General features: G+C 35.9%; 2 protein-coding genes across 26 annotated transcripts in view; one reads left to right on the top strand and one right to left on the bottom strand.

The window, feature by feature from the left end:
• NEXN (nexilin F-actin binding protein) overlaps positions 1–15,697 on the top strand; it is a 50,724-nt gene extending 35,027 nt beyond the window's left edge. For 3 of the 7 annotated variants that reach the window (XM_041746760.1, XM_041746764.1, XM_041746762.1), the window contains 6 exons: positions 976–1,164; positions 5,161–5,358; positions 7,862–8,083; positions 13,949–14,134; positions 14,365–14,725; positions 14,816–15,697. In XM_041746760.1, coding sequence (XP_041602694.1) covers positions 976–1,164; positions 5,161–5,358; positions 7,862–8,083; positions 13,949–14,134; positions 14,365–14,725; positions 14,816–14,829 — 1,170 coding nt within the window. In that variant the 3' untranslated portion in view covers positions 14,830–15,697. Of the gene's footprint in view, positions 1–975; positions 1,165–5,160; positions 5,359–7,861; positions 8,084–13,948; positions 14,135–14,364 lie in introns of all 7 variants that reach the window. The other 4 variants (XM_041746763.1, XM_041746767.1, XM_041746761.1 and 1 more) reach the window with 2 other exon arrangements.
• Positions 15,698–15,734: 37 nt separating this feature from the next.
• The window catches only part of FUBP1 (far upstream element binding protein 1), a 34,343-nt gene continuing 27,135 nt past the window's right edge, over positions 15,735–22,942 (bottom strand). For 6 of the 19 annotated variants that reach the window (XM_041746773.1, XM_041746777.1, XM_041746778.1 and 3 more), the window contains 2 exons: positions 20,831–20,976; positions 15,735–19,238 (listed from right to left, as the gene is read on the bottom strand). In XM_041746773.1, coding sequence (XP_041602707.1) covers positions 19,200–19,238; positions 20,831–20,976 — 185 coding nt within the window. In that variant the 3' untranslated portion in view covers positions 15,735–19,199. Of the gene's footprint in view, positions 20,453–20,830; positions 20,977–21,056; positions 21,117–22,942 lie in introns of all 19 variants that reach the window. The other 13 variants (XM_041746768.1, XM_041746769.1, XM_041746770.1 and 10 more) reach the window with 9 other exon arrangements.

Genomic DNA, 22,942 nt, shown 5'->3' with positions numbered 1-22,942 from the left:
TCATAGTAAAAATAAAAAAATCCATGAAAATTACAAAAGGAGAACTTTTACTATAAAAGAGATTCTGTATAGGTATACTTGAACCATAGTAAGTATACACATACATGTTTTATGTTCTAGGAGAGTTGATATTTAATAGAACTTTTAAATTACATCTTAAATTTTTTTCAAACACTCCATTTATCTATTTAAAAATTTGACTTGGGTAGCCCCGGTGGCTCAGTGGTTTAGCGCCGCCTGTAGCCCAGGGCGTGATCCTGGAGACCCTGGATCGAGTCCCACGTCAGGCTCTCTGCATGGAGCCTGCTTCTCCCTCTGCCTATGTCTCTGCCTCTCTCTCTCTCTGTATCTCTATGAATAAATACATAAAGTTTAAAAAAAATAAAAATAAAAATTTGACTTTCTGGGCAGCCCAGGTGGCTCAGCGGTTTAGCGCTGCCTTCAGCCCAGGGCCGGATCCTGGAGATCCAGGATCGAGTCCCGCATCGGGCTCCCTGTGTGGAGCCTGCTTCTTGCTCTGCCTGTGTCTCTGCCTCTCTCTCCCTCTGTCATGAATAAATAAATAAAATCTTTAAAAAAAAATAAAAATTTGACTTTCAAGTGCTTGGGTGATTCAGTCAGTTAAGAGGCTACCTTTGGGCAGGGGTCATGATCCTAGAATCCTGGGACTGAGTCCCACCTCGGGGAGTCTGCTTCTCCCTCTCCCTCTGCTCCTCCCCCCTGCTTGTGCTTGCTCACTCTCAAATAAAATCTTTAAAATACAGTAAAAATAAAAACTTTCCTGGGAATTTTATTCACTTGAGTACATATTCAGGAATTTTCCAAATTTGAACATTTTACCATATAAGACATGATAAAGGAAGGGAATATGTATGTATGAGATGGCTGATTCTGTGTCTCTTTTGAATTACCAATCAATCAATTGAGATTCATTGATGAATCTCAGTTTTTAGTAATGACCTGTTTCTTGGTTAGGTAAATGAAGAGGAGGAAAACCAAGACACAGAAAAAATTTTAAAAGGATATCGCCCTGGTAAACTCAAACTCAGTTTTGAAGAAATAGAAAGACAGAGGAGAGAAGATGAAAAAAGGAAAGCAGAAGAGGAAGCCAGGAGGAGAATAGAAGAAGAAAAGAAGGCATTTGCTGAAGCAAGGAGAAGCATGGTAAGATAGAGGGTAACTGGAGGATGCCAGTTCACTTAAGATTCAGCTTTTCTAAGAGTATGTGAAGAAGGGGCACCTGGCTGGTTCAGTCAGTAGAGTAGAGTTGGAGTTGTGAGTTCTAGTCCCATGTTGGGTGTAGCGATTACTTTTAAAATTTTTTTAAAATTTGAGATGCCTGGATGGCACAGTTGGTTAAGTGTCCAACTCTTGATTTTTAGTTCAGGTCGTGATCTTGGGGTCTTGAAATCAAGCCCCATGTCAGGCTCCACACTCACACTGCTTGAAACTCTCTCCCTCTGCCTCTTTCCCTTCTCCCTGTACTCACCCACACTCTCTCTCAAATAAATCCCAAGAAAAAGTTTTTTTTAATAAAAAAAATAAAATAAAAAATAGAATATGTTAAAAATAATTAAACTTTGGAGAATATTATTTCTAGAATCTGTCAAAGGTGGAGATAGCAAATAAGCTTTTAAGTCTCCTGTGGCATTAACACCAGTCAATTAAAGGTGTTTGCTTCAGTGTAATGTTGGGAAGAATCTGATTAAGTTGCTATGCCTGGCATGGAGGATTGAATATTGTCTTCCTTCTCTGGGAAGGCATGTTTTCCAGAAGTATCTAAGCAGGGAGTTTCCTACTCCACCTTTCCTTCCATTTTCTCCATTCTTCTTTTCTTTCCCACGTTTTCTCCTTCCCTCCCTTCCTTCCTCCCTCCTGCTTTTCTTTCTTTCATTTCACTTTCTATCCCATCTAGTACATATTAAATGACCAAAGCCATTTAATCACAATTATTTAACTCTCTAAAGTGCTCACCCATCACTTCTGGATATTACTACCAAACTGATTTTGAAGATTTTATTTATTTACTCATGAGAGACACAGAGAGAGGCAGAGAGAGAAGCAGGCTCCATGCAAGGAGCCTGATGTGGGACTCGATCCTGAGAATCCAGGATCACACCCTGGGCCGAAGGCGGACACTTAACCACTGAGCCACCCAGGCATCCCTCCTACCAAACTTAATTCCATCACAGAGTTAAATTACTTATACCATTTTAATGTCTGTAAAATGTACAATTATCTCACAAACTACTTTTAAGCAAGTGGACCTGTAAATGCTGCATCCCCTTCTTGAGACAGTTTAAGTAGGCTCTACTCCCAACATGGGCTTTGAAATCACAACCGGAAGATCTAGAGTTGCAGGCTCTACCGATTGAGCCAGCCAGGCCCTCCCCCTCTTCTTGAAACATTTTAATTGGCTTCATTGATATTATGACCTGGTTTTCTTCTTCTGTCTGGGGGGCCTTCAGGCACATATATCCACATGTTTATGGGGCTCATCCAGATACTCAAATCAGAAAGTTCGGACCTTTATGGTGCACCTGGGTGGCTGAGTTGGTTAAGCATCTGCCTTCAGCTTGGGGCATGATCCTGAGGTACTGAGATGGAACCTGTCAGGCTCTCTGCTCAGCGGGGAGCCTGCTTCTCCATCTCCCTTTACATCCTAATCCCCCTGCTTGTGCTGTCTGTCACTCTCTATCCCTCTGTCAAATAAATAGATAATAAATCTTAAGAAAGAAAGTTGGGGGCCTTAAACACTTCCATCTTCTCATTCATGCCTCACATCCAATCATTCACTAAGTCTCATCCATTCTACCTTCAAATCATTCTAAAAATTGATCAGTTTTTCCCTCATTTCCACTGCCATTGATATTCCTTCCTTGCCAGGTCACAGTTATCCCTAGTCTCAGACCAGCTCCTATTTAACTTGCTTTCTTGCCTATAATCCATTCTTTCTCCTAAGCAGGGAGCCCGATGTGGGGCTTGATCCCTGGGATCATGACCTGAGCCTAAGGCAGACACTTAACTGACTGAGCCGTCCAGGCGCCCCAACAAATTTCTTTGTAATATTGCCCTTGTAGATTTTTCTAGTTTAATTTAATTCTTCATTAATTTGCCATCTTTGTTCCAGACATACTTTCTCCCAATTTCTTCAAAATACTGGGCTCTCGTCTATCTCTGAACTTTCATAAATGCTGAATGAAACATGCCCCTCTTTCCTTTCCCTATGCTCTGCTGTCTCCTATTCATATATTCTGTTTCCTCTGGGAAGCCTTTCCTGAGAACACGAGTTCCAAACCAGTTGGAACACAAGTTCCTATAGCATTTCATAACTGTTGTGGCGTAGCACTCACACTGTAATGTTGCCTACAAACCGTCGTTCTCACTCATGAGGCTGAGACTGTCAGGCACATGGCACAAAGCATTCTAGCATAACAGATTTCCTAATTAATGTTTGTGGCATGTATTAAAACTGTCTCTGTGAAAAACAATTGACTTATTTACTTGGTAAGTAAACTCTACCCTTGACGTGGGGCTTGAACTGACAAGCCCAAGATCAAGAGTTGCATGCTCTTCGGACAGAGCCAGCCAGAAGTTTTAAGTGCCCCCTAAAACTATCTTATGTGTATTACTAGGTAATCCTTGATTCACAAATGATTTCTACACAGAAACTCTATAAAAATGGTGAAGTTTAATTATACTTAAATTTTGGAGAATAAGCAGGTTCATAAGTGATAGACAAGCAGTAGCTGTGAAGATAAGGAGAGCTAGTCCCAGGAGCAGATGTTTAAGCTGAAACTGCCATGATTCACTAACAGAAAAAGTGCAGGGAAGGAACACATTTTAATTTTGTATTACAGCTCAGTTAACTCATGTATTAATACAAATTTTTGGCAGCCTTTGGATTGTAAGACCGTATAAACATTGTTCCTGAGGTGAACTTACTCTCTGGTAAAGCCTATCATATATAAAACTGGGAACAAATAACTACCCTTTGCCTTCTTATTCCCCTATGTCTCCTTTAGCCATAGGGTCATAATTCAAGCCAGAGGTTTATGTATCTACTTTCAGGGGACAGAAAAACCGAATTGGGTAACTGGTTTTCATGGTAAAATGTATCATGTACTACAAATCAGGGATTTAAAAGCAACGTTTCTATTTGTAATTTAGGGATTGCCTTTATTACAGGGAATTATAATGTAATAATAAAACTGCCATTGGGAGCTTCCCATTGGGTATCAGGCACACTGCTAAGTGTTTCCAAACTTTGATTCTCATGACAATTATATGAAAGTTGTCACAGATAGGGAAACTCACAGAGGCTGGGTAACTTGCCCAAGGTCACAACTTAATGGCAATTAGACATGTTGCCATTAGTTGTTGAATTAGTTCATGTAATTCATGAAATTACAAAAAGGTAGTCTAAATCACTATTTATAATTTTATTAGACTTTCGAAGTTTTGAATCCCACCTTTGCCACTTAATATTTGTGTTGACTTTGGAAAAGTACTTTTCAGTGGCTCAGTTTCTCATCTATAAAATGAGGGATGTTAATATCTACTTCATAGGGTTACAGGACTGGATAAGTCAATATATGTAAAGTGCTTAGATTTTACATGGCAGCTCTAAGTAAGTATTAACTGTTATTATTTAATTAGCCAGACAGTAAGTAAGTTAGTGAAAAAAAAATTACAGCACTAAGAGTGATGTTTACCTGATTATGAAGGAATCATGATGGGTTATCTAATTCATTCAGACAAAACCATGATTTAACGGAAATGCTCTATTTTAATTACCAGAATGGAAATTCATTTTAATTCAATTAAAAGTGCTTTCAGGTTCAAATATTAATACCTAATTCAAATTACTCATTATACAAATTCAGAGGATTTCTTTGTGTTTATTGGAGTGGAGAACAGATGGTCACCATTTCCTCTCTAACCACAAAATTCCTTAGTCTTGTATTTCCTAGTAATCTCCCCTTTGTTTATTGTTCTATTCTTTTGAAGATTTGGGTCTCCAGATATCTACTTCAGAGTGAAACCTTTCTACTCAAGTAATCACAGCTTCTACAAAAAAAAAAAAAAAAAAAAAAAAAAAAATCTCTTTTTAGTTTATGTAATTTTGGCAAAAAATACTGAAAGAATTATTTTAAATAGGTAGTAGATGATGACTTCCCAGAGATGTATAAAACAATTTCTCAAGAATCTCTTACACCGGGAAAACTGGAAATTAATTTTGAGGAATTATTAAAACAAAAAATGGAAGAAGAAAAACGACGAACAGAGGAGGAAAGGAAGCATAAGCTAGAGATGGAAAAACAGGAATTTGAACAACTGAGACAAGAAATGGGAGAGGTGAGATTTTAAGAAATACTCATTTATATTCTCCAGATCTTAATGTAAGTATTTTACATGTAGTATCTCACGGTAACTTTCTAATTATTATTATTCACATAAAGAACACTCAGTATACTCCGAGGCACTTAGTACAAGTTGTGGCATAGTTATGTGCACTTTCAAGCCTGCAATAAGTCTGCTCCTTCTTTACTAGGTTAAAACATATGATTGCATGTGACCGATATGTTACTGTTGCACCTTAAGTAAATATTTACTTACTAAGTGCCTCAGAGTAAACAATTGTCGGGTTACATTGTGATGGAGAACTATTTCCTAGAGTGCTTAATATGCCCAGTTATATTTATTTTCCTTGAAACAAATAAACTGATTAATCAGAATAAAATTACAAGAATACCATTGATACTACTAATAGAAACATCAGTTTGGCCAGTCTTTGAGTCATTTTATCTTACTAAATTAAAAGAACTCTGATGATAAATATTTTAGTTATGATTTCTCTAGTATTGAAATGAAATAAATATATAAATATGTATCTACATAAATATATTGTACAAGGTCAGCTTATTGGGCATGCAACTCGTGCCCTCACAGGGACCCATGCTTAGACAGGCCGTGCATCAGGTTTGATGCCATCTTGATTTTTTAATTTAAAATTTCAATTAAGGTGAAATTTAAAAATCAAAATTTAATTAAAACTTCTGTAATTTTATCTTTGTGTGTTGTAAGTGAAAGCTGATTGGACAATGGAGCATGTGCTGGAGTTTTACAGCCCTGGCTCACTCAAACCTCCTGCTGTCCCCTGCTCTCTATGGTGCATTCTCGGAAGCCTTTTCCCACCTCCTGATGCCCCAAGGCCCTGTCTAATCATTTCCTCCCCACAGCTGCCACCCTCCATCTGGATGGCCAATTATGTAGGTGGAAGAGGGGAGAAAGAAAGGGGGCATCAGCTCTGATGGGGGAAGCTCTTGGCAGCAGGGTTGGGAATCATCAGGACATAGCCTCGTGACTTGGGGAGAAATGAGCAGTGGTTGTCCCAGACTCAAACTGGCAGTGACATAGCATGTTTGGCAGGCAACTTGGTGGGGACTTCTTGCCAACTCCTGATCTAGGAATCCAGTGGGATCCTATGCAGAGGTTGCAATCTCCTACAAGTTGCCTCTCTTGTCATGGGTCAGGGCAATGGGCCTGTGGGGATATTTACTTCCTTGCCCCAGACAACCAAGAGACTACAAATACTACATAAATATATAGGTAATAACAAAATATAATGAATATGCTGTAGGGAAATATTCCAAGCTCTAGCTTTAAAATTTTTTTTAATGTAATAGCATTTATTTTATAAAGGATCCCGAAAATGAATTGTCTAGAAAAACTTCTAAATTGTATTTGTATTAGTTCAATCGTTAATTTTGACCAGAATGATTTGGGAACCAATGTGATATGAGGTACTTAACAAATTTGTTGGGTTTCTATTATTTTAGGAGTTGTCTGTTTTCACCCACATAGACTAAAAAGTGAAGACAGAATAAAGGAATAAGTTCTGTTTTCCCTCCAGTTGAACCAAGAAATTAACCTCCTGTCGTGTCATCCACTGTGACCCCACTCGTCCACACCTTCATTCCACCTCTCTAGCCCCCCTTCCCCAAACTCTAGGTCTTCTCTGGGAAAAGTGTACCAGGGATAACTGCAAATTTTTTTTGACACTTCATATAGTTAGATTAGGGTTTAGCGTGAGAAGTATACAAAGAACTAGCAATAAATCGTGAAAAGCCAACGGAAATCTGAATAAAGAACATTTAAGATAAAATGGTTTAAAGAATTGGAGCCAATTTTGGTTGCCTCCTTTTCTGTCTTTCTTGGAAGAATAAAATTGAGAATAGAAGTGATATGTATCAAAATGTAGGGATTTTGCCAAACTGTATTATACAAAGGCTTCATTCAGTTAACCTGAGTATTAAGAGTGATACTTAACATTAGGCTATCATCAAAACAAAGGCAGGAGGAACTTTAGGATACTCTGGCTCAACACAGAGATTTAAAAAAAAGAAAAAAAGAAAAAAGAAAAAAAAGATCATGTCCTTGTTAAGTAACAAGGCAAAAGGCCACATAGTATCAGAATCAGAACTAGACTTGTATCTGACTCCCAGCCCAGTGTTCATTCAAGTATAGCTCTTCATCTTTCTGTCAACGTAGATTTTCCTACAGTTACTAGTAAAAGCTAATTTGATTTGCATATTTTAGTTTTAGAAGGTTAATGGAATGTTTAATGAAGTTTTGAGCCATATTTCATGATGAAATAATATTTTAAAATGAGATGTTACCTAAAGTCTTAAATTTGTAGTGTTTCTTTTAATCAGTAAATTTCAACATTGTATTTAGGGAAGAGAGGTTATTATTTAAGCTTTATTTTTGGCTTCAAATAAGAAATGAACACTTTCTGGATGGTTTATTATACAAACTAATTTTCTGGTATTTAATATATAAAAATCTTTTTTTGAAGGAAGAGGAAGAACATGAAACCTTTGAATTGAGTAGGGAATATGAAGAATTAATCAAATTGAAAAGAAGTGGCTCTATTCAAGCTAAAAATCTAAAAAGCAAGTTTGAAAAGATTGGACAATTGTCTGAAAAAGAAATACAGAAAAAGATAGAAGAAGAACGAGCAAAAAGGAGAGCAATTGACCTTGAAATTAAAGAGCGAGAAGCAGAAAACTTTCATGAGGTATACTATTTTATATGTAATAATTGTGGTAATTATGATGAATCTAACAGAAATATAACATTGACTTTTTTTTAAAGATTTTATTTATTTATTCATGAGAGACATTGGGGGGGGGGGTGGTTGCGGGCAGAAACATAGGCAGAGGGAAACGCAGCCTCCATGCAGGGAGCCCAATATGGGACTTGATCCCAGGACTCCAGGATCATGCCCTGGGCCAAAGGCAGGCACCAAACCGCTGAGCCACCCAGGGAGCCCTAACATTGACTTTGAAATAAGTTTTGGTACTTCTAGTTAACCATAGGTATGTTATATATAATAATCTGAGAGCCAAAGAGCAAAAGCACATTAAGATCTTAAAGAGACTCTGAAAGATTTTCTCACTCCAGCATTGTTGCAAAATGGCTTTTATTAGAATTAAAGCCTATAGTGAACATTAAGTAGTTCACTCTGGAAAAAAATAGTTTATATAGTTTAAAAATATTTTTTGGCACAAGTAGTAGTTTGAATCATAAGAACCAGTGTACCTATAGGTTAAAATAAACTCGAGATTATTCATACTTATTTAAGGATGAGGCCAGTAAAAGCTTAATGATCTGCTCAAAGTCATGCCAATAATTCAGTGGCAGAGCCTAAATTAGAATTCAGATGACATGAATTTGAAGTACCTCCAAATGTTCAAAAGGTGGCAGTTACTAGATGACCTATAATGTTCCTTCCAGCCTAAGGTCTAGTTCCATGATTATGAATCTTGCTTTAAATAGAATCTGGAAAATATTTTCTGCCTGAATTGCCATTCTGTAATCCCTAACACCATTTAGCGTATGTTCTTCTAGCAATGAATTTTCATCAAATATTCAACCAATAAAGTAGGTGTGGGAAGTTGGGCAGACTTCCAGAGGAAGCTGTGAGTTAAAAGAATGAGGAAATTATATGCAAATTCTTGGAACTGTAACCAGTTCGTTATTATTGAAGCAAGCAGCGTGTAAGAACAGAAGATAATGATGAAGATGCTAGCAAGAGATGGTCCTGGAAGGTCTTAAATGCCATGTTAAGGAACTCTGCTTTACTATTACTCATTGAAGAGATTTTTAAAACATGGAGTGATGATATAAAATAGGCACCTTTATACCTAGATCATACTGAAGCTGAAGATGGTTTTAGATTCAGGCATTAAAAAGTTATTTGAATGCCTACTAGGTTCCAGGGACTATTTTGGACACTGGGACTACATACATTGGTAAATAAACCTGCAGTCCTTGCTCCTATAGTGAACATTAAGTAGTTCACTCTGTTTATAGCAGTAGTTCACTACAGTGTTTAGAATCTAACAGAGAGGATGGAAAACTATTGGGTAGTAAGTAAAAGCTATGGAGATTAATGATGTAGGGTACTATTTTGTACAGGATGGTCAGAGAAGGCCTGATGAGGGTTTGAACTAGGGATCAAATGGAAAAAAAAAATATGTAGAAGATTTGGGAATGGTGGTGGAGACGAGGAGAGGGAAAGGAATTAAAATGGGTATACATGAACATAGTTAATATGGGAATAAAGAGCTCAGGAGGAAAGAGAAAGCATAGGTACTTTAGACAAATGGAGATACTGTGGAACATCAGATATTCATCAACGCAGTTGATATGCATTTTTAAAAACGATTTATTTTTGAGCAAGAGGTGGGAGGAGAGGCAGGGGTGGGAGATAAACCTAAGCAGACTCAGTGCTGAGTGCGGAGAGCCCGACGTGGGGCTCGACCCCACAACCGAGATCATGACCTGAGATGAAACCAAGAATTGGTTGCTTAACCAACTGCGCCACCCAGGTGCCCCAAAGTTGGTATGCATTTGAACTGTGTGTGACATACGCTAAACCTTGAGGACTTAAGAGCCTGGACTGGTTGGAAATAAACTATTTTGTCACTGCCTAAAGCAAATGCTATTGCTAACATCTTCCAGGTTGGGCCCTGTGTTGTTTTGGGTACATGAAAGTGATATAATATGCCCTCAAAAAGTTCAGCCTGATGAAATATAGAAAAATAATTTCAGCATTGAGTGATAAAATAGGAGTTATATATTTAATGCTACAGGATCAAATAGGATGGAGTCAAGGGCCACCTGGGTGGCTCAGTGATTGATCATCTGCCTTTGGTTCAGGTTGTGAACTGGCATTAGGCTCCCCACCAAGAACCTGCTTCTCCTGCCTACGTCTTGGTCTTGGCCGCTTTGTGTCTCTAATGAATAAAGAAAATCTTTAAAAAATAGGATGGAGTCAGTATTCCTAGGAGAGGTTTAACAGGGCAGAGAAAATGACGTAAGCTAAGTGTGAAGGTTGAATAGAACTTAGGAGAAATAATGTCGAACGAATGGGACTCTCTTTACAACCTTTGTATGAAGGTTGTAAAAATATATCTGGGGAATGGAAATTTTGCTCAAAGGCATGGTTCATAGCATAATGGATGATAGGGGGTTTTGAACCTTGCAAGGGCTATGATCTGGGAATAATGCTAAGAATTAGTTTTTGGATAGAGTAATAAAAAGCTTGTATTTTTAAAGAATTCTGGGATCATGGAGAATGAACTGAAAGACAGGAATAAGGCATAAAGTTAGGGCCCAGGGAGAGAAATGGACCCAACTTTTAACTAAATTGGATAACAGGCTGCTTATGGGTAGGTGGTTACTGAGCAGCCCAACATTACTTCCAAGATTACCAGGGAAACTGGATGATACTACAGAGAATGCAGGAGATCTGGAGGTCGGTGAATAGTTTTGTACATATAAAGTTTGAGCTATATTTGGATAAGATATAGGCATTCTGGAGCATAGGTACTGAATTCAAGGGAGAGGCTCGAACTATAGATTGTGACTATTATGGATAGAACTTAAATGTATCAAAGTAGTTAGGTGCCTGGGGTGCTGGGTGTCTCAGTTGAGGTCATGATCTGGTTTCAGTTCAGGTCATCATCTGAGGGTCATGAGGTCTGTGCTCAGCTGGGAATCTGCTTGAGATTCTCTCCCTCCACCCCTACCCCACTCTCTAAAATAAATCAATCTTAAAAAGTATCAAAGAGTTAATAGTTGGAAGGTCAATGATAAAACTGGAGAACATCAACATTTAATGGTCGGATCATAAGATCAGTTCAGAAAAATATATCACAAAAGGTAAAGAAAAGTTGTCAGCATGCTCTTGCTTCCCTGCATGATCTCCTGGAACCCATGAGACTGTGAAGGATGTGATCCTTCCTATCCTCTCTCTTTAAAGGTCACTGAGATCACTTTTAAAACCTTGTTAGCACAGGGACAACCTGGGTGACTCAGTGGTTAAGCGTCTGCCTTTAGCTTGGGGTGTGATCCCAGGGTCCTGGGATCGAGTCCCACATTGGGCTCTGCATGGAGCCTGCTTCTCCTCCCTCTGCCCATGTCTCTATTGTGAATAAATAAAATCCTTTAAAAAAACACAAAACTTGTTAGCATAGTTTGGGCATTGAGTGGAATCAGCTTCTGGAGGACTTCCTCCCCCCTCAGCAATCTGGTATTATCTGGTTTCTTCTTTAAAAATGTCCATGTTCAGTGTATCTTCTACTTCTATTCCAGACATCTTTCAAGGTCTACCTCATCCACGTAGCCCTCTCCTGATCAAAGAATTCCACCCCAGCAATCTGTAGCCCTTAATCTATACCAGTCACTTGGTTACTTTTTTTAAATGATTTTATTTATTTATTCAGAGAGAGAGAGAGAGAGAGAGAGAGAGAGAGAGAGAGAGAGAGGCAGAGAGGCAGAGACACAGGCAGATGAAGAAGCAGGCTCCATGCAGGGAGCCCAATGAGGGACTTGATCCCAGGACCCCGGGGATCACACCCTGAACCCAAGGCTGATAACTCGCTCAACCAGTAAGCCACTCAGGTGTCCCTCACTTGAAATTTATTTTTCTTTCTTAAAGATTTATTTATTCATGAGAGAAGAGAGAGAGAGCGAGTGAGCCAGAGACACAGGCAGAGGGAGAAGCAGGCTCCAATGCAGGGAGCCCGAGACTCAGCGATCCTGAGTCTCCAGAATCAGGCCCTGGGCCGAAGGCAGCACTAAACCGTTGAGCCCCCTGGGCTGTCTCGTCACTTGGAATTTAAATTGCTTTTATTGCCTTATGGTGTTTGGCTTTCTAGTTTTCCAATAAGGCATACTCCAAAAACATTTCTAATGCTCACTGTTATCTCAAGTTCACTGCTGGAACTTCACTGTGCTTCGATATTCATATGGTGTAGGTATCAATACCCTAAGAATGCACCTAGAGAACAAAAATCATTCCATTTATCACGACTCTTGGTAGATTCATATCCCAGAAACATTTTAAACCTGCCTTTACAAGGATTCAAGAAAAAGCAACACTCGTATTTAATAATTCAAAGACTGTAAACTTTCTCCCAGTTTATGAGGAATTCTCTCAATCTATTTTCTAAAGGCAGGTTTGAAGTAGCTCAAGGAGTAACAGGAATTTGCAAACTTTTTATCCTAAAATCCAGAAAGCAGGTTAACTTGGGAGGGATCCAGTCATAATAGCAATTATCCTACCCGCTGAAACACTGTATTTTGAACATTTGGTAAGGAAAGAATGAAACTGTATCATGTGATACAGACACCTATCTGCATCATGAAATAAAACTGTAGTATCTTTTAACCTTTTTAGTAATAAAAAAAAAAATCATAGCAACATCATTCGTGAGCAATTAACTGTAGTCTGGCATTTTCAACAGGCATTTCAAACTGAAATATTTGTGTTAATGGCATGAGTAGTAGAATTTACCCATTAAGTATTTGGTTGTGTCTGATGTTTTAGGAATTGCCAACATTTAAATAAAAATCTGATTCAAGAGAAGAAAAACTATTCAACTCCTTCTCCTACATTCATTGGAACTGAGCTACAATATCTCAAACTGATGCAAAACATCCATGCACCAAGATTTTTCTTATATAGGCAATTATTTCAGAGCTTGTTTCAGAATTTCCTTTAGTTGGATGTGGTATCCTGAAGCAGTTTCCTCATAGTAGTATGAAATATAAATGGTGAGATTTCCAGACAGAACCATAAAAGTCTAAGTATAGAAACCCAGAGTCAACTAAAGTACTTTAGAAACCCTGAATTAATGGTACCTATAGCCCCACTCTATTAAAACTGCCCTAAAGTCACCAGTGATCTCATCAGCACCAGTTTTGTAGACCCAACACTTTTAACAGTTGAAACTCTGCTCTTCAACCCCTTATGTTTTCCAACAAACACCCTAAAATAGATGACTAACCACCTACTTCAACTCCAGCCATTGCCTCTTTCAACAGTTGTCTTCCTATGCATCCTGCCTGCTAACATTCTTGTCTGCCGTTTCACCATCAGTAAACTTTGCTGGACGGAATTAATCCCCAGGACAGTTATAGCTACAAAGGGTGAGGAAGGAAATCATGAAGCAGGAAGTAACAGAAATTTCATTTTCTGCATTATAGATGGTGAAGAGTGATGGATAATATTGTGACAAGGGAGTATTTTAACAGTTGTTACCATATATAACATTCCCACTCTTTTCTGCTACTCAATACTGTCAGCTAGCAGAGTTGGCTGAGCAAATACACGGGGACTCCAGTGTTATTGTATGACCTTTACACTGGGAGAAAAGGGTTCTAATTGTCAGAAGAATGTTTCCCAAAACTTTCATCTTTCCCAAATTAGGAGATAGTGAAAATCCCCATGTCCAAGTATAGCACAAATATCTAAACCAAACATGGTTAATTCTTTTGTACTTATAAATGAAACTTCATAACTATTAATGCTTTAGCTCTTGTTGGTGTCCAGAAAACAAGCAATTTTTATTCTTGGCCCACTTTCATAAAGGAAGAAGATGTCGATGTCAAGCCTGCAAAAAAAAGTGAGGCCCCATTTACTCATAAAGTGAATATGAAAGCTAGATTTGAACAAATGGCTAAGGCACGAGAAGAAGAAGAACAAAGAAGAATTGAAGAACAAAAGTTATTACGGATGCAGTTTGAACAAAAGGAAATTGATGCAGCACTACAGAAGGTACCAGGCTTACGTATCTTTTATTTTTCAAATATGCTCTTAAAATTTTGATCAAAAAAATTTTTAATAGGTTTCAGGTTAGTGGAATGTTTTATAAAGAACACGTTGTAGTAATATTTACATGTTCTTTGTGAAGCAAAAACCCACTTATCTATGAAATTCTATTACTAAACAATGGTCCTGAAAATGCTACTTTAAATGCCAACTTGAATGCACTTATTTTAATATAGAAAAGAGAAGAGGAAGAAGAGGAGGACAGTGGTAGCATCATGAATGGCTCCACTACTGAAGATGAGGAGCAAACGAGATCAGGAGCTCCATGGTTCAAGAAGCCTCTAAAAAACACATCGGTTGTAGACAGTGAGCCCGTTAGATTTACTGTTAAAGTAACAGGAGAACCCAAACCAGAAATCACATGGTGGTTTGAAGGAGAAATACTGCAGGATGGAGAAGACTATCAATATATTGAAAGAGGAGAAACTTACTGCCTTTATTTACCAGAAACCTTCCCAGAAGATGAGGGGGAGTATATGTGTAAAGCAGTCAACAACAAGGGCTCTGCGGCTAGTACCTGTATTCTTACAATTGAAAGTAAGAATTAATCATTTAATCTAGAACTTTTATTCTATTTAAAATTTTTTTCCTTTTAAAAAAAATCACTTTTCTTCTTCTCTTTTTTAGCTGACGACTACTAGCTCCCCTTCCCTCTCCCTGGAACTCTCTTCTCTCTACCCCTCCTCCCCCCACTTTCTTACTACATCCATGTTTTCTGTGGCGGGGCCAAAAATGGAAACCAGAAGTGCCATTGGGTTGATTTTTTATTTCTTTTCATAATAGTCTTCAAAACACAAGCCCATCTAAAGAATATCTTCTTCCTTTCCAAATGATCACCAGATTCATCGCCATATTATGTAGAAGTTAATGTGTATTTAATGGGGTAATGTGGAAATTTTACTCCATTATTCTAAGTTCACAGCAATTATGTTTTAAAACTCAAATAAAATACATTATTTTGCATGGAAGAATGTCATTTTTTGAGCTATTTACACCTAAAATTAGCCTGAAATAGCAGACTTAATGAATTTGGAGTCTATCAACTTGAGTTTTCCTGAATATATGTCTTTCTGAACCAGATGGGGAGGGGGGGGGGGGCACGGAGAACAAAAGACTCTTAAAACAATTACTAGGGAAAATTTACTGGAAACCACTGCCTGCCTGCCTACCTACCTAATAGGGTTCTGAGTGTTAAGAACAAAATATTAATATTACTTTTCAAATGTGTGTAATATATATTCAAGCTTACAAAGCCAATTTATGTTGTGCTCTTGCCTGAACAAATTATATTTTAGTGAGAAAACTTTGTATCAGTAGTTTATGTAGGAAAAAACACCTAAGATCTGAGGCAAAAAAAAAAAAAGGAACAATCTTGAATTTTAAAATCTGGTCTTTGGGTCTGTAAATAATTGTTCTATTACCAAGTTGTTTTGTATTTTAGTTTTCTGGAGGACAACTTTATTTTACAATGTAAATCCATAATAAAGTAATAACTTCTGTATTAAAAAATAGGCTTTCAGTATTTGAGAAACAAAACACTCCTTTATAATAATTGTCAATGTACATTTATTTTTTTATTGAAGAAACCATAATCAATACAAAATTACAGCAATCATGTGCCCTTTTACATACAATGTCATTAAAGCAAACTCTAAACCACAGTTTGTAAAGTATTCAATTTACCTCAAGTCCAAGCTGCATCTCCCTAAGACACTGTTCCCATCACAGTAGCCATTTTAAGCCAATCTTCTTTTTACACACGGGTAGTTTCTGTAGAGAACACTTTTCTCAGGACGAAAATGCATCGAGCATGCATAAGAAAAAATATATAGATATATGCGCAAATACATTTAAGAGTTTCTATAGGGCTATCATTGAAGAAAATAAAACCTTGGGATCTGCTTCTTAAAAGCACCAATTTAAAAAAATCCCTCAGAAGTTTATACTGTGGCAAGAAAACTCAAGTGACTAAACAAAAAATAAGGTTATTTTCAGAGTGAAAATCATCTTTAGGTATTGTTAAAATACATTTTAAATGAGGCAGAATTTTCAGAAAATAAAAAGACATCCTCATTGATCATTTCTACATCCTTATTCTAGACAACAGATGTCTGCAGATAGAACTGGTTTTCCTGGCAGAGTATTCAAACAAATGTTATCATTTGTGCATATATTCCTATTTCCCTCTTAAGGTACTCTGCTACTCCTACCCAAACCCCACCCTTATGAATTAACTACCAAGGTATTTGTCTAAGGAAATATTTTACAATGTTTATAAACAACTAGTATTAAATCACTTGTTTTAGTATTAAAACCATTTTCATTAATTAAAAATAAAAGTATACTTTTCATTTCTAAAAGAAACATCAAACCATAAGAATTCTACGTATGACCACACTAAAATATCTTTAAAAAACAAAACACATTGTCAAGTTTTTAAGTGCTAAGTAAAATAAATCAATTTCAATCTAAACATTGTTTCTACCACTCCTAACATCCATTGCATTCAAGTCAACTGGCTCACCTTTTCTGCTTTCCATTTATTTCAAGGTTAAAATTAGCGCCATTTAAAAAAATGCAGTATCAGTGAAGGCTTATGGTAATGAATAAAAAACTCTTGAAGATAGAAACAATGCCCCAATATCTATTAGCATTCATCTGTATTTTATAAAAATGCAAACTGCAACTAACCAAAACTTGACAGGCTCTTAAAAGATTCAAAGAGCTCCTTTATATTTATCAGTCTTAACATACCTATCATTGACCATTAAAACAATACACACATACACACACATAAATGTGGTGCAGTAACTACTTAACTTACAAAACTTAACAGTTCATGGAACATTTAAGATTAAGCGAATAGCACTTTAAAATGAAAAGTGATCAAAAGCAGGTACATTACACCCTATACCATATTATGTATGGGAATACATTTCATATTTCTCAATTATGATTTGCCAATTTTACCTTCTACATTGAGCCCTTCTATGGTCCATGCTCATCGGCTCACCAATGGCATACACTCAAAGGATTCCTCTTTATGGGTAACTATCTCAGGACCTGATTTTATGAGCTATGATTTGGTGCTTGCAGCATCTTCAGCACTGTGTGTGAAAATGAAGGCAGTATTTTTGAATATTTTTCTTTGTTGTAGAGATAAGCAGGAAGTTTTTAAAAGGATCAGCACATTTTAGAAATTGAATAAACAAAACTGGTATGATGCTGCTTTAATACATTCATCTTAACTCAAAATAGGTACCAGTTAAAATCATCTATAAGAACACAAACATTTTAAACTGGCAAAAATAAAATGCAGCGTCAGTTATTAAAGTATTATAAATCAGAAAAATACTGGTTGCTACACAGATTATGAAAGGTTATTTGCTATACAGTTAACATTTCACTGATGCACATGCCTTATCAAAACATACTGCCAGTATTCCTTATAAATTTTTCCTTTTTCAGTGTATATAAAAGTTATGAAAACTGAATGGTCTAAAAAAAGTCATAATAAAACTCTGACCCATAATGTCCTTACTGAATTATTAAACTTCAAGAAAAAAAAAATAAAGACTCCATAGTTTTGGAGGGCAAAGAAAATGTCCTGTCAATCTTAAAAAGATTGTGAAGGCTGTTGAAAGTTTCTAACCAAGTGATACCCTAAATCTAGAAAAGTATGTAACTGCCCTTTCTTAATTTGAACAATCCTTCTATGGTTGGGAAAAGATTACAAAAAGTTTGGATGTAGTTCAATTACAGCAGCAATCTACTCATCATTCCTTTTTTGTTTTAATAAAAAAAAACAAAAACCGAAACCAAAAAAAAACCCCAAAAACCATTACCCAGAAATGTAAACAGTTGTTTGAACAACTTACAGACTTTCCACTGAAATGGTAGCATAAATAACAAAATACATTTTGGGGAAGCAGTAGCAGATTGCTTTTGAATTACACAACCACAAAAACCTCACAGGGACAACATTAATGTACTGAAATATTTATTTATATATGTCCTTAGGTTGTGCTTACCTGTTGCTTTTTGCAGCAGAACCTAAGGTGGAAGGTCTGGGAAGGCACTGTGAAGTATAAATAATTGCACTGTTTGCAATTAATAAAGATTTTAAACCTTAAATGAATCAAAATCAACAGCCTCCAATTTGTGAGTTATGATATTGAATCCAACTGAACTATTTCTTCAGTTTAATTAATAAATGCACCACTTTCCTAAAAGGTCATCTATAAACAGTATCATGCAAAATACTGAAATTGTTCATGTCAATAGCCCTACTCTTAAAGATAACACATAACTAACTCCTTAACTATTAAACTTCAAACTAGAACTATATATCCATATCTAAATAAGGGCAAGGGAAGTCACTCCAGGTTCTATAAAAACAATCAAAAACATTTCAAAATATCTATAATGAACTGAACTATTTTCTACCCTATAAGTAATCTCAACATTTATGTTCCTTGTACATCTCCCTTAATAGTATATTCAGAACAACTGGTGCTCCCCACCAATGAAAGAACTACTATATTCATGAAATGGTGTTAAACTGCTACATTGCTTAATATTTGCAAACTGAAAACCACTTCTGTCTGATACATTTCAAGTCTTTCATATTAATATAGAAGATATGCATACTGTACACTGAAAAGCAATATATTTTAGGAGCACCAATGAGTAATACTATTCAATTTAATGATCAGTTTTCTTTAGCTATAGCTAAAGCATATCAAAAATACTTACCCATTAAGCTCACTTAAAAAAAAATACAGATCTATGTATTATTCTATATTAAATTAAGAAGCAGTTATGGTTTTCCAAGATATCAGCACTGTATTCCAACATAATATTCACACAAAGTATGGCATTTACATTATGTGGAACATTGACAAAAAGATACTGTTGCAGTTCATCAATTTGTCATTCTGATGTACTTACAGTGCAATGCTCCTTGAAGGAACACAATCAAGGATGATACACAGCACAGTCCTCCTCACCCCTACAGAGCTAGTTCTATACTGGCTGGATCAAACCTGCACTTCAACAGACAATGGCAAGACAGACTGTATTTGCATGTAGTCTAATATATTAATATGCAAAGAGCCAACAAATATGCAAAGAGTAAACAATGGATTTCAACAAAATATCAGAACTTCAGCATGAGTGTTATAGAGTAATAAAGTGATTTCAAGTACATAAAAATTAAGTTGATTCAATGATTGGACTTGTGCATTTACAAAACAAAGCTTATCTATACTGCAAAAAGAAAAAAAAAAAAGAAAAAAGCTTGAACATTTCCATACCCCAATAATGTTTCAATGGCAGATGCATGTAGCTATACTTTTTGCATACTACTTTTCTACCCTAAATTTAAAAAGAAACACACTAATATTGTATACATTGAAAGCTTCTTTACATGAAAAAACTTCTTATTCAACTACTCATATTCACTATCCGAAAACTGTTTAAAATTAGTTATGCTGAAACAGTCTTGGAAATCAAGTAATCATCAAATTAAGAACAGAAAGGTTAACTGTTATAGCAGCAGTACAGATCTGAAACAGTGGTCATGTATAAAAGGAAATTTCACTGTTAATGCAATGGAAGTATGCCAAAAGATCACTGTACAAACATGCAGGTTTTAATCAAACAGAAGGAAAAAAATGAAGATATCAGGATTACTTGTGCTGAAACAGCCAAATACAATAAATGGAAAGATCCTCCAATCTACTACTATACTGCAAGGGGGAAAAAACATGCCAGTGTTTAAAAACTCAATTAATATTTCATGGGGAAAGCTTATATATTTGTGTATATGTATCTTAATTTATCATTGCTAAGAAATTATGAACCTTTAAATACCCACATATCCAACTTACCGACACAGGAGGTTTCATATCATTTATTGTAAAGCACAAAACAGGCATTTTAAAAGTGAAAGTATACATTGAAAAAGTACATTTATATCACAAAGCATTGACCACATAATAGTTGCAAATACATTTGCTGGAATGTGTACATCTACACTAAATACTAAAAACAAACCAATTTTCATTTCTACACAGAAATATTAACCTCCTATCAGTAGTGATAGATATTTTGTACATTTTCAAAAAAAAAAAAAAACACTATTTTAAACCAAAAACAAAATTAAGATCTTCATCAAGTCGTCTGCATCCATATATTTAACAAAGGTTTTTTTCCCCCACACAATGAAGCAAATACTGTATTGTCCACTTCTTATTATTGGCCCTGTGCAGAAGAGATACATAAGAAATACACAAAAAGTTAAAGAAAATCCTTTAAATGGAGCTAACTCAGGAGTGAATCCTTTAAGAAAGAAAAACTGGTTAATATAAATGGTGGTGGCTTCTTGCATGATTTGCAAATCCCTGGGGGAAAAAAATTTATTTTTAAAATCAAAAGCATTGTAGAAATATTCAGCACTCAGATGCCAGAAAGCATTATAAAAAACAAACAAAAAAACCCAAACAATACACCACAGTACTTCTTTAGTTATGCTATGCCAGATAAAAATTAAAAAGGCAAACATAATCCCAAACAGACAAAACAGTAAACATGCAGAACATGATTGGAGTAGAAATCAATACATTAGCAAGTTTAGTATACCTGAGGTGCTGGAGGATGCTGTGGCATTCCCTGGGGACTTGTCTGGGCATAGTAGGCTGCTTGTTGTCTATAGTACTCAGCCCAGGCTGCACTATAATCTGGCTGACCACCTGGTGGAGCACCAGTAGGAGCAGGAACTGCTTGACCTTTGAGAAAACAGAACAACTTTGTTGCTGTAACCACAACTAAAAGCCCAAAAGAATCTCATTTCTAATAAAAACAATACCTTGCTTCTTGTAATATTCCTCCCAAGCTTTTGAATAATCTTGTGTCTGCCCTTGTTGACCTAAAAAAAACCCCCTAAATTTTAATACAAAATTATATCCACTGTAAGTACAGGTTATAAAGACAAGCACAGAAGGTCAGAATCGCTCCTGTTTTATTTATTTTATATATTCAGTAGTGCCCTGTTTTATTTTAAATATTAGAAAACTACTCTTATAATTAAAAAATATCAGAATGCTGTTTCTTTTTGCCTTATATTAATCATAACTTTTAGTTCTAGAGTATCACTATTATTAAAAAGCAAAATCGAAACCATTCACATAGTTTTAACTAAGAAAGGCAAAGATTTCGGTATCTTGATTCAATTACAGAATTTGTAAATATTAATGCTCTAAATGGAGTTTGTAAAGTATTTCATGTAAACAATCTATGGTACCCTGGTACTGATGTCGAGCACAGGGATGGGGGAGGGAGACCGTTTTTTTTTTTTTTTTTGTCTTATTTATTTGGATGTTACATTAGAGGTTTAAAGTAAAATATAAATCCTTGATGAAGAGAAAGAACATTCTTGAGAAACACAAAACTCACCTTAAAGCTATTAAGACTTTGTATTTTAAGATCTGGTCAAGATTTTTGTTTCCTGATTAGTAACCTATAAACTATAAGTACAAAGACTAATCTTCAACATACCCTTTATCAGATGTTGAAAGTTTTAATACAAGACTCAAATCACAGTACAATTATATTAAAAGTAACCTGACAAAAGATATAAAGACCAATTACTGAAGAGGTTCAAAGTAACAAGACCAATGAAAAACAAAACTCAACAGCTTTATTTTTCTAGACAGTGTTAACTTTTCTGAATTTAGAGATAAAAAGACATAACCACCTACATACAAAGCACAAAAATAAAATGGGCTCTGGATTAAAACAAACAAAACCACCACGTACACAGCTATAAAAGACAACTTTTTTTGACAACTAGGGAAACTGAATATTATTGATAATTGATAATATTACTGAAATAATTTAAGAACAGTCTGCAACTTTGTAAAGGGTCAGGCACAATAAATACATGGGTGTTTGCTGTAATATTTTTCCAATCTTTTGAAGGTATAAAAGTTTTTGAAATAAAAAGGTGGGCAGAAAGAACAGGTGTTTTCTTATTTAGCTCCTTTGAGAATTTTATTTAGCTTGTAATTACCTGACCTGATGAATTATGGCTAGCTAAAAAAATACTGAAGCAAAGACACAGAGAAAGCTGTTATGTTTGTTGGATGTTACCTTAACAAGGCAACTTTATACAGTTGCAGAAATTAGTGTCTATCACCATCACATAATTGGTTGAAGAATAAAACCAATTCAGCTAATAAAATTTTAGTATTTGTAACTTTAAAAATCCAAGAAAACCCCCCTTCTATAAATATAGGCAACAGCAGAGAAATCCCATGTAATATAAACAAAATTCTCTTATTTTTTTTCCCTAATTCTTTTCAAAGAGAAAGTTGAGGTTGAGTTTAACATTTTGATCCTGGGACACAAATTTTTTTTTTCTGAGACACAATTCAAGCAAACCTGAAACAGGTTTCAATATTTAGACAACTGCCAAACTGCCATATTCCAGGTATCAATAGTAATAAAACCATACTATGTCTCTTACAAACTGTACATTTGAAAGCCTGCTAACTTGAAGCCAAACTGGGTTAAGAGAGCAACAATTTCTACTTCAGGTTGACAAAAAGGAACTAATCATTGTTAAGAGATATTCATTTCAGAGGCAAAAGGACATTGTAAGATGGTAGAAACAGGAGACACATTAAGAAAATTAATCAAACTCAAATGTTCCCTACCCTCCCCCCTAACTCAAATATTTCTGAAGGTAAACAT

This window comes from Vulpes lagopus, chromosome 3 (assembly GCF_018345385.1).
Source record: "Vulpes lagopus strain Blue_001 chromosome 3, ASM1834538v1, whole genome shotgun sequence".
NCBI classification, from domain to species: Eukaryota; Metazoa; Chordata; class Mammalia; order Carnivora; family Canidae; genus Vulpes; species Vulpes lagopus.
The sequence above is the reverse complement of the archived record's forward strand: the minus strand, read 5'-3'. Positions and strand labels throughout refer to the sequence as shown.